Here is a 12443-nt window from a genome sequence, read left to right as displayed (position 1 = left end):
AGTAAAGACACTATATGCAAAGACACGAAATGTTCCAATTGGAATTCCAAATTTGCTGTCAATGTCATTCCAATCGAGCAGGAGACATGTCAAACGCGCTTTAAAAGCATTGCTCGACAGCATCATCGTCATGACGCGACAATCATCATCAACAGCAACAATCATCAGATTTCGTGTCTTTAGCATACAGTGTCTTTAGTGCACAGTTCACCACGTTTCTTCGCGAATCATCACCATCCTCATGGTAAGTTTCCAGTTCCCAAGTAGAGCGCTCAAGTAAAATTCCTCCTTTTTCCGTAAGTAATTTTGACATTTGTTTAACCGACAGCATTTTTCCGAAACGATGCTGTAAGAAGGATGTGAAGAAAAGGGCACTGCATAGAGGCTTGCATCAAAAACATAACCTCATCGAATTCTCATACGATTTGTAAACATTGCCCTCAAATTTTTTTGAGGGCAAGGACGGCTTTATGGACCGACGCCGAAGGAAAGAAAGAGAAGGAGACAGTGATGACGTCAGCGTGCAAGCGCTCATACGGCGGTTGCTAGATAAATTCTTCGTTGTTCGTGTGGCGTTTCGTGGCCTTGTTGTTTACGATTTGGACTTGGAGAAATTTTGTTCGTTTCCACAGGAAGTGTGATTGAAATTTAAATTTAATTTTTGCGCGCGTATGGGGAAAATCCAGATAGTGAGATTTCAAACGGAGTTCCAAGGGAAATGCTAATGAGAGACGCTGGGATTCTGAGGGAACTTTTAATGGGTGTGTGAAGAATTAGCCTAAGTTAAAATTCACAAATAAAAAGAAATTAAAAAAAAAGCTTTTAATGGTATTACAGCGAGAACTATGGTTGGATACTAATTATAAATTCTGCAATATTGGAGTTCGGACTACGGTGGGAGGAATTCGGCTGGGACTCTGACCTCTGACTTTGTGGAGTTTTAGATGAAATACGAGGTAGGACAAAGCTTCACAGGGAATTTAATGAAGATCCACGAAAGATTCTTTGTGATGAATCTTTTGGCATTCCGTACGAAGGTTTTTCTTTGGGGTTTCACAGAAAGTCCTCTTGAAATTCTTCCAGATGTTCCACCGAAAAATCCACCAGAAGTTCGCAGGGGATTCTTATAAAATGTCTCTGAGATTTTCATTAGAAGTTTTACAAAAAAATCCCTCCGTGAGTTCCTTTTAAGGGCGGACGGGACGGTCGGGGAAATATCCGCCATTGCACTGTTGCTACTAAGATGGTAATCTCAGATTCTACTTCATATTTTGCAACAAAAACCTATCACTGTGTATGCTCACTTGCAGTGCATATGCTGATTGGTTTTCAGCATCTTCAGTGCGATAGAACTCGAGCTTACCATCTTTGAAATCGCGAGGCAAATTGTTAGAAAGAGAGGCAAGATAGGAAAAATAACACGGCGTCCCGTTTTACCTTAATTCAGGATTTATTTATTTTGTTTTTTTTTTATTTTGGGATCTTCTAGGAGTTCCTTCAGGGTTTTCTCCAGAGGTGTTTTCTAAGATTCTACCAGGAGTTTTTTCGAACTATTCTACAATAATTTCATCCGGGATTTCTTAAGTATTTTTTATTTGGGGTTCACTCAGATATTTATTCGGAGATTGCCGCAGGAATTCCTTCCGGGATTATTTCAGGAGTTCCTTCTAGGATTTCTATAGGAATTCATTCTTAGATTCGTCCTGGAGTTCTTTCAGTGATTCTTCCAGGATTTCTTTCTAAGATACAACTTTTTGAGATTCATCTAGGTTTTCTCTGGACGTTTCTCATGCGAATCCCCAAAGAATTCCTTTTGTAATTCCTCTAGCTTCTTCCGGGATTCCTCCAGGAACTCCTTCTAGGTTTCCTCTAGGAGTAAATTTATGGGTTCCTCTCATAGTTTCTTCTGGTATTTCTCCAGGATTTTCTTCTAAGATTTCACCAGGGGTGGCATCAGGGACCTCTCCAGAAATTTTACCCGGGGTATCTGCCGGGAATTTTTTAAAAGTTCTTTCCGGAATTTCTTCAGAACTTCCAGACTCCTGGAAAATAAGTCAAGTTTCTTCCAGGAGTTCCTTCTAAGATTTGTCCAATAATTTATCCAGGATATCCTTCCGGGATTCCTCCAAGAACTTCTACTGGGATTCCTTGCAGATTACATATTCTGAAATTCATTTTGGAAGTTTCTTAAATTTTGCTCATGGAAAACTCCAGAAGTTTTTTTATATTCTTTATGGAAGTACTCCAAGACTTGCTCTTGAGTTCCTTATAAAATTCCTCCAACAGTTTCTTAAGAATATCTCCAGCAGTTTTGCAGGGAATATCTACACGAGCGATTTCAGAGATTCTTTCAATAGTTTCTTCCCAGATAAAAATCTGAAGACATTCCAAAAGGTTCTGGAGAAATCATAAAAAAAACTCGTGAAAGAATCCCTGAAAGAACTTCTAGAATAATTTCATAGGAATCTTCTGGAGGAATCTCGGAAGGAATTTCTAGAGAATTCCATGAAGGAATCTCTGAAGGAATCCCGTATGGAGTTACAGGAGTAATCCTGGAGAGAACTCCTGGAAGTTCTGAACAAATCCTAAACAAATTGCTGGAATAATATCTGAGGGAAATCCCTTAGGTATCCCAGAAAGAACTCCTGGAGCAATCCTGAATTTATTTCGAGAGAGATCTAGGATGGAATTTCTGGAGGAATCCCAAGCAGAAATTCTGAGGGAATCCCAGAGCAATTCTCGTAGGGATCTCGGAACGAATTCCTGGAATTCAGAGAGATTTCATAATAAAATGGTAAATGACTAATTTTTTACCAAGAATAGTGTATTACGTAAAGCTAATACTATACAAATTTCATCAAAATCGGTTGAATATTGGTGGAGATATCGTTGAAACAAGAATTTTTCCATTTGAGAAGTTTGAGCAAACGAACGTTTTAAAAAAATATCACTTCTTCACCGTTATAGCTCTAGATTCAAAAACACTGAACCGATTTCAATCAAAACTGTTCTGTATGTAAAGTATACATGTAGAAATATTGTGTAAAAATTTCATTCAATTTGATCTAGCCGTATATGTGGCACAAAGTCACAATAATCAAAAAAAAATTTTGTATCGTGATATTCACACAGTTATAACTTGAAAAGTTTTCAAGCAATATGGCTAAGAACAGTTTTTATAATGGTTTTACAGTTTCAAATGCTAATAAAAATCGGAACAGTCATGACAGTTGTACAAACAAAATAGTACACACGGAATCAAATGGTTAAAATGTACCTAAAATATGCCTTGAAGCGATTTGAGTTTTAAATACTAGATAAACGTATTGAACCGATTTTAAGATTTTTTTACCAGTTTATTGGTACTCTGTTAAGAACTTCGAGTCAAATTTTCAGACGTCTTGACGAGTTACATCAAAATTATAGCCTTTACAATTTTTAAAACGGATGAAAAAATTTGCTAAAATCTTATTTTATGATATTAACCATATCTGCGCCAATACCACACTGAATTTGTTGTCATTGTTATGGTATTAGCTACACATTATATATTATTCCTGATCAAAAAATTTTTGATTTTGTGAACGCAATCAAAAGCTATATAGTATTTCTGGTGTCTTTATAAATTTTTAAACTACGTAACGGCAAATTATTCAACCTCAAGAAATTCAATCTCGTGTTCAGATGCAGCCATGCTGAGGGACGACGGAGCACACATTATAGAGCGACACGGCTAAATATGATGCACACTGTGAACGCGCAGGCGCGAAAGAAGAAACACAAAGAAAGAGAAATGTCCCTTTTACGCACGGAAAATCAACAACATGACTGACAGTATCGCATGACAGTGCCAGTTGGCAAATCTTTCTGGCTGTAAATTACTTATCAACTGCGAACGCCTAAGTAATTTTGATTGCAAAAGTTTTACGTGAGCAATACTTGTCCTATCCTTTTACACAGTACTTATCAAGTGGAAACTAGCCATCATGGTAAACGCTCACGAAACATAGTTTTTGCGTCCTCTCAATTTTTCCACCGGTATGAGAGACACATCACCGCCTGGAAGCCTCGGAGCAACATACGCTTGTTCTTCACTTCGTCTTCCGTTACCATCCTGTCCGCTTCTCCCTTGATTCCCACTTCCGTTTGGGTTACCACCACCTCCTGGAACGCCAGGTTTTGTTTCTTCCGTGAAAAAATCTTGAAGCGAAAAGAAAAATTTCTTCGGCTTGTTGATCGGCCGTTTCTATGGTTACTTTATTGAAAGATTGATGTTTCTCGCTTGTTGAAGAATGACTTAGGTACTGGCTAACAAACTGTTACTGTAACTGTAGTAACAGCTATTTTATTGGAGGGTAGAAGAAAGACAACCGTAGGTGTCGAGTGCTCAATATAAACTAAACATTTATTTCAAATAAAGATCTTAGGCTACTATGGGTGCTATTACACTCTTTGCACAGACGCCAAATATTTGACCACTTTTGACAGATAAATTTTGGCAGGTTGTTTGGCTCTGTTTGTCCCTATTCGTTTTTCGAGAGTGACAAATATTTTTGTTTGCCAGGTACACCTTGGTCAAAATTTAACTGTCAAAAGTGGTCAAATATTTGGCATTGGTCAAAGAGTGTCATACTAGCTTATGATTGGTCTCTGCTACCGAGTTGCTTCGTCATACTCCATCATATTTAAGCTAGTATGACACTCTTTGACCAATGCCAAATATTTGACCACTTTTGACAGTTAAATTTTGACCAAGGTGTACCTGGCAAACAAAAATATTTGTCACTCTCGAAAAACGAATAGGGACAAACAGAGCCAAACAGCCTGCCAAAATTTATCTGTCAAAAGTGGTCAAATATTTGGCGTCTGGGCAAAGAGTGTAATAGCACCCAAGGCCGTTCGCAATGCTGTTTTATTTTGTATGGCGAGTTTTAAAAAAATTAAAACTCGCCATACAAAATAAAACAGCATTGCGAACGGTCTATACCCGTCAAATTGGGCAATCCTATTGTTACTATGATTAGCAACTGCTACTGCGATTAGCATTGTTTGTTACCGTACTACGACCCATAACCTGATAGCAGAATAAGCTCGACTTATCGGTTAGAGAAGTGAACTAAAGAATGATTTATTTCTGAACATAAAATGCAAGGCTTACTATGCTAATTAGCTGAATTAAAGGCTTAATTTAACTGAATTAGCCCTCGAGCGATCGCTTTTTGTGCTCAGCATTAGGGCATTAGCGTGGTGCGAATGGTGGTGACCAACCGCGCGAGTTACGGAAGGTTAAAGACAGTGCCAACAATTCAAATTTACTTAGCATCTGCAGCTTTGCGAGTCGCGACTTCGATTTGGCGCAGCCACGATAATAGCAGTAAAACAGAAGCAACGAGTGCTATAGAAAACTAGATTTTATTATTTATAACAAGAATACGAAGTTTAGGCGAGGTTTATGGTATCCGAAGTTCTTTGATTAATCAATGAATGCAATCAGTGCTCGGGGTAGTTCTTCTGTGCGAACTGTTTATAGTTTATTAATCATATTTATAATGTTGTCAATGGTTATTCCATTTACCGAATACATACGGTAAAACAAATTATAATTCTTGTTGCAGTCCAATTCAACAAATTCAAAGTGCAATAAAAAACAACAAAAAATCATGTAAAACAAAACTCACCGTTGAGGAAGCCATCATCAGCTCAAGACGTCGCAGTGTACCGTTGCGACCGTTGCTCTTTCTTTGCAGCCTTTGCTTGTGCCTTTGCCACCCGTTTCTTAACCTTCCGGACCATGGAGTAGAACACATCTTTCCTCCTGGCGTCCGAATAGGGGCAAACGGGTTTACGTCCCTGCTGCAACATTTGGAGAATGTACTGCTTTTGCTTTCCGAATCGTTCCCATTTGGAATTCCGGAACGGTCTATGCTCTCTCGGACGGCGGATGTCCTTGCAGAGCTTCTGGGCAAACTTGTCGTTCAGGTCGAGCCGCAGGGCGTTCGGGTTCGAAGCCAAATGGCGCTCAATCTCCGGCAACAGGTCCTTTTCTAGGAAGCGCTGCTTCTGAAACGTATCCGGAGCTGGCGTCCATTTGAATCGCTTCGTTCCGGCCATTGCCCGGGACATGTCTTCGCGGGTTGCAAATTCTATGGCTCCCCGCACGATGTCGAACTTGACTGTGCAGCTTATCTTCGGCTTCGGCTCGACCTTGGCTAAGTTTCTCTCGAAGAACTGTTCGCTGTAGGCAACACCTGTGGAATTTTGAATGAAATTATTTACTGGTCAATATGGGGGTACATCGCGGACATTCGATTTCCCAAAGTTCAATATAAACCCACTCACCTCTGTTTTTCTTCCACACCAGCACGCTTCGTTTCTGATCAAAATACAGAGGCACCCGTCCGGGAAACACGTTCATCGTGTAGCCTCGGTAGACATCGCGGTGGCACCTCTTGACGGCCAGGCTGGCGTCGTACTGCGAAACGAAGTACACCAATATGTCGTAGATTCCGATGGTCACCTGCAGGTCGTCGAATTCCCCACCTTCCGGACGGTAGTGCCACCTGACGTGAAGCCCCTTCGAATAAAAGTACGTCCTAATACTTTTGAGCAGTTTGACCCGCTCGACACACCGGAAATTGCTGACGTAAACTGGCCACAGGTAGGCCAGGTCGCTATCGGAGCTGCAGAGGGGATCCCGAACGGTTGGAGTCATGTCGTCCAGTGTGTAGTTCCGTCCTCGCCGGCGCCTGGACTCTTCGAAGCAGTACTCGCCAGTACAATCACCGTCCTCCGAATGGTCATAATCGGACTGGAAAGAATTTTCGTAGTCCTGAAAAGTATCCGGTACTTTACGACCTTGCTCATCGTAGTAGGAGTCCGATTCGTAACCGTCACCCTCCTCCCGCTCCCGTTTCACTATTCCGGTGGGTAGCTCAAACTGGGTGAAATCCGGCTCTGTCATGGTGCTGTGCTGTTGCTGACCTTTTCCGAGGGCGAAATCCACACATCAAAAGTGATATGATCTCGATCGGTAGTATATTTTAGTGTAACTTACCTGATGACCCACCGCTGAGGTCTTCAGCAAACCGGGAATAAGTCTGATTATTCATGGAACTACCGTCGGAACTCGGAGGACGAAAAATTCTGCATCCAATCCAGCAGGCAGCAGCAGCAGGAGCGATGTGGCGGGAAGCTTTTGTTTGCTCACTTTCTCTTCACTTTTCTGTTCTCGCGCTCCACAAAAAAACGTCAAACTGCAACGAAAGCTTCACTACACTGAACCAAAACATCATCATGCGCATGCTGATTCGCAAACCCTGTTCAACCCTACCACACTCGTTGTTCAAAAAACAACGAACCGGTTAAGATTCTTATAAGAATTACACGATTTCAATATGGCACTGCACTGTTTTGATTTTGTATGGGATTTTGACGTTTCGTGGCCTTGTTGTTTACAAAATTTCTGTGAGAGTGAAAGAGAAGGAGATAATTTCATGCACTGCCCTATAGTGCCATTTACACTTATCAATAAATTGATTCAACCAAGAGGTTCAATCCTTCCTTCAACTTCATCAAGAAACACAAATTGATAGAAATATTGCTAAATGTATTGCTTGCATTTTTATTGCGAAGAAAATGGATGATAATGTTGAATCTTGATATAAATACTGACCAACCTGCAAAAGCGAGGATTGAGGTTGGTGTTTATATCTTCAATAATTTCCCCTCCGAAAGATTGATCCAACCACCGCTATCATCCAGTTTGACCAAACCATCAAGATCATCCAAGTCCGTCAAACTTTCCCCTTGAGTTGTTTTATTCGATCAATCCAGCAGGGTAAAAGAGTCAGCAGATTGAGCGAAGACCATTCCATCGGTGAGGAAGAGATAGCAATTCACCAACATTCAGCGCGTGGTTCACGGCGTTCATGGTGGCCAGCTCAATTGAATTTTATGGAATGCTTTGAAAGCAAATTTTTAGAAATAATTTGTCACGTTTTTGCATTGTAAATAAAAAAAAGACTTGATCATTAGAAAAGTGCAAATTTCGATATTTCACGTGCTTATTCAATTCCATTAATGATTATGAAAAAAAATAATGTTTTGATAATTTTGGTTATTTATCACGCCATATTCGATTTTTTGTAAGCATTCATAAACTCTTATTTATTGAATCCAATCTCTCGGATAAGTATGGTGAATTGATAAATAGTGGATCTATTTACTAATTCATCATACTATTTTTCCTAATGTCTTGAGAAGGTTAATGTTTTTTTTTAATTTCTAACACAAGTTATGAACTTCTACCGGTGAACCAAAATATTTCATACAAAATGGAGCTTAAACAATAAGTATTAACAGTAAGGTTCGAACTTCAACATGTAAATTTGGAAATCACTCTAAGGGGCTTTTCCCTCTTACCAAATTTAAAGTTAAAAATAAATAAATTAATAATAGTTAGGTTCGAACAAGTTTTGATTTTTGCTAATGTCATAGTAAATATAGAGTAGAGGTTTGGAAAACAAAGGCTGATAAGAGGTTATTGCCATATTGATTTGTTTGTTTCGGCTATAACTGAAAATGTTTGCTTTATCCGTTATTAACAGGTTTATCTATAGCTAGATTGATTGCTGAACGATGATTAAATGATATGCCTTGAGAGTGACTTTGAGTATTATTGGCAGTGTTTCTCTTTATGCCATAAGAGTTTTTTGTCGTCCAAATAGCTTGAAACTTAGTTGTAAACAGTTTGATTGGCAAAGATGTGACGCCAACTTTCAGTTTATCAGATTTTAGATAACACCCCATGACGAAGAGAACAAAGCTGTCGAAAATATACTGAGTTTTGTAGCATTTTATACTAAAGGCTCTAGAAAATCTCATATGCGTTAGTGGAAATTAAAGATGTGATATAAAACATGATGAACAAATGTTAAATATTAAACATTATTCCTAAATAATCTAATGAAAATTTACGATGCGCAACATGTGCTTGAAAATGTTTATTTGGCAGCGCTTTCTTGTTTCCTTTATTCCACCATTCCATCAATTATTTCTTTCTCAAGGATTATTGATGAAATCACGAGGATCAAACCACGTATCAATCCAATATGTAAATATTTTTCACGAGAGATAGATCAAGCCGAGGCTCGAGCAGAGAGAAAATCTCCCGGCAGTATGAGAGAAGTTAATGCAAGGAGAATACATTTTACTAAGGTGGCGCAGATAAACATTGCAAACCACTGGTTGTCTCTTCCACTCTTCTGGTGTTCTTATGCAACTAAAATAGTGACGTCACCATTTCAGTTCCATAAGAACACCAGAAGAATGGAAGAGACAACCAGTGGTTTGCAATGTTTATCTGCGCCACCTTAGTAAAATGTATTCTCCTTGAAGTTAAGGGCGGACGGGACGGTCGAGGAAATATCCGCCATTGCTCTGTTTCTTCTAAGATGGTAATCTCAGATTCTACTTCATATAATGGAACAAAAATCTATCATTGTGTATGCTCACTTGCAGTGCATATGCTGATTGTTTTTCAGCCTCATCTGTGCGATAGAAATCGAGATTACCATCTTCAAAATCGCGAGGCAAATTGTTAGAAAGAGAGGGAAGATTGGAAAAATAACACAGCGTCCCGATTCACCTTAATGCGCATGCGAATCGCAAACCATATGTACACTGAACCAACACATCCTCCTGGAAATGTCTGAAAGGTGATACGCTCACGCCCTTTAACAAAAAGCAGTCGATTATCGGATGACAGTCATTCGGTCAGCTCTGACGATGCAAGAATCAACCGTATGATTTTCGTCCCGTATGGGATAAAGCTCAGTCGATACGGAAAGGGTAATCATTTTAAAAGTGTATGCAAACGGATTGCAAATCATATGTTTTCTAATTTTAATATTGTATGAAATATCGTTGAGTATCAAGCATTTCGATTTGGACCCATTTATGTATTATTTTTTTCACGCTAGTTGGAAACGAATAACAACCGAGATTAAAACAATATGAGTTTTTTTTTTGAAACCATTTATTAAATTGGCATGCCTATCACAAAAAAAAAACAATTGCTTGCTGGCTGTAATTGAAGGCCTGAAGCGAGGCCTAAAGGCAACGTGGAAGTCCATGTATCGGATCCGAAGTTAGGCCTAGCGTGCGGATTGACAGAGGGATCGATTTTCACATGTTGGTGCTCCTCGGCGCTGACAATGTCGCTGATAAATTGGGATTATGATTTTGCAGCCGGTAATGTGATGAATCCTTGGATGAATCCTGTAAATGCAACCTCATACTTGGTTTTCATCTAGTCGGCCGTTCTTCATCCGACTTGATTGATCGACCCTTCATTTTGCCTATATTGGAAGAGAATTAAGGAATGGGTTAAATTTGTTTTAAATTAAAATGAACTTCACGAACTTATCAAAAAATCAATTAATCTGCGGAGCTTTATTTTACAAGTCCGATCAAGTTTCCCGTTTCAACCTCGGTTTCAACAAATATTGTGCCTAGGGGCAAGACACTGTGCAAACGAGAGTAACTCTGAGAAATTCTGAGTAACTCTTTTTACCAATGATCGACGAAATTTGTCGATAAACACCCCTAAAACTGCAAGAAAAGCGGGATATCGGGCAATATTGTTTTGATTTTGCGATGAATCAGGCAAAACCCGAAGCAAAAACGGGAGCAATCCGGAGAAATTCTGAGCAACTCTGTGAAGAAAAATGTACTCTCCAGCACAGTGTCTTGCCCCAAGTATTGTGCATCCTAGCTTAATCACTCAGATCCTGCTGATCTGAGTCAGCCGCCATAAGATTGCGCCCGTTTGATTTGTACACGGCGGCTGACAGCTCCACCCGGCGGCTGCAAAACAATTTTAGCCAAGGTGCACACCGTGTACAAATCATACGTGCGCGGTCTGGCGCGATCTGAGGCTGCGCGTTTCGAACGCAGCTTGCTGAGAATCTAAGATAAGCGCGACAATACCGTCTTTGTCAGACGCATCTGACTTCGCATGTGACCGACAACGATTCGACTCGACAAACTACTGGTGATCATCCGAAAACCGGCTGACAATCGTCATAGGGCGTGCTCATAACTTTTGTCATCCGCTTTTGATAGGAAGGTTCATTGATGTTAGAACACTTCAAAAATCGAATGATTGTTCATGAGAAACTCGAAAAAATAAACATCCAACAATTACACTAGGTTTTTTTCTCTGGCTTTTTCCTAGTCTCTACCACCATTTGTAATTTGCTATAATTGAATTCCCAATGTGGCCTTTGCTAAAAGACAGTTGTAAGACATCAAATCTCTGTTTTAACCTAATGTATACCCAATAGTTGTAAAAGTAATTGCTGAAATAAATTAAATGAAAATGAATGAATGAAAAAATAAACATTTGCAAACCTTATATGATTCTCGTTTCATTAGAAGGTGTTGGAAAATATGGTTTTATAGTCTATTTTACGAAACGACAACAGTGTTGATATTGATATTAACACTCACGGGCTTGGGCGCAACGTCCTGTCAAATTTTCATTCATGAAATGAGCGATCAGCTGATCCGAAACGTCTCGTAAAATGGCTCATTCTTTATATGAAAATGTGAGGATAGGTTTTCACCGAGGTTTTCACCGCAGGGCGGATGTTGTATTATCAATCCAGCTGGAACCCGGTATTTTCGACTAGCGAAGTTGGATTTTTCTCCAAATCCATGCGTCGGACCCTTGGCCCCTTGGGGCAAGACACTGTGCTGGAGAGTACATTTTTCTTCACAGAGTTGCTCAGAATTTCTCCGGATTGCTCCCGTTTTTGCTTCGGGTGTTGCCTGATTCATCGCAAAATCAAAACAATATTGCCCGATATCCCGCTTTTCTTGCAGTTTTAGGGGTGTTTATCGACAAATTTCGTCGATCCACAGATAACAGACGTTTATGCTTATATTGGCAATGTGTGTAAAAATGCTCAACAGCCATTTCGTATGTAACGAGCAGCTGAAACTCATGTAGCAATCATTTAGAGATGGCGCAGTGATCGATAGTCAGTGATCGCTTTCAAGATTGCATGCACTACGCAATTTTACATTCAAGATTGTATTCGATCTTGAATGAAACTGGAACTTTGAACTATTCTTGCATTCAAGTTAGATGTAATGCCGCAATCAGTTGAGTAGATGGCGGTAGTGAGCCAACGTATATCGTTTTGAACATTTACACAGGATTCTGCGAAAAATTTGTACTAGCATAAACATCTGTTATCTGTGGTCGATCATTGGTAAAAAGAGTTACTCAGAATTTCTCAGAGTTACTCTCGTTTGCACAGTGTCTTGCCCCTAGGTCGGACCTAACTTCGGAAGTAGTGCGCTGTATAGCGGGCCAGGTATACTATACAGCGCACTACTTCTGAAGTTAGGTCCTTCGCACGGATTTGGAGAAAAAT

The 12443-nt window shown here is 39.7% G+C and overlaps 1 protein-coding gene across 1 annotated transcript; it reads right to left on the bottom strand.

Annotated features, from left to right (window-relative positions):
• Positions 1 to 5506: 5506 nt before the first annotated feature.
• LOC115254145 (uncharacterized) lies at positions 5507 to 7246 on the bottom strand. Its single transcript, XM_029869448.2, has 3 exons — positions 7055 to 7246; positions 6340 to 6981; positions 5507 to 6248 (listed from the first exon to the last, which is right to left on the bottom strand). The coding sequence occupies exons 1-3, from the start codon at positions 7107 to 7109 to the stop codon at positions 5701 to 5703; spliced, it is 1245 nt and encodes a 414-aa protein (XP_029725308.2). The 5' UTR covers positions 7110 to 7246; the 3' UTR covers positions 5507 to 5700.
• Between the last annotated feature and the right edge of the window lie 5197 nt (positions 7247 to 12443).

The sequence above is a fragment of the Aedes albopictus genome, chromosome 3 (assembly GCF_035046485.1).
Source record: "Aedes albopictus strain Foshan chromosome 3, AalbF5, whole genome shotgun sequence".
Lineage (NCBI taxonomy): Eukaryota > Metazoa > Arthropoda > Insecta > Diptera > Culicidae > Aedes > Aedes albopictus.
Note: the sequence above shows the minus strand (reverse complement) of the source record. Positions and strands in the feature narration are given on the sequence as shown.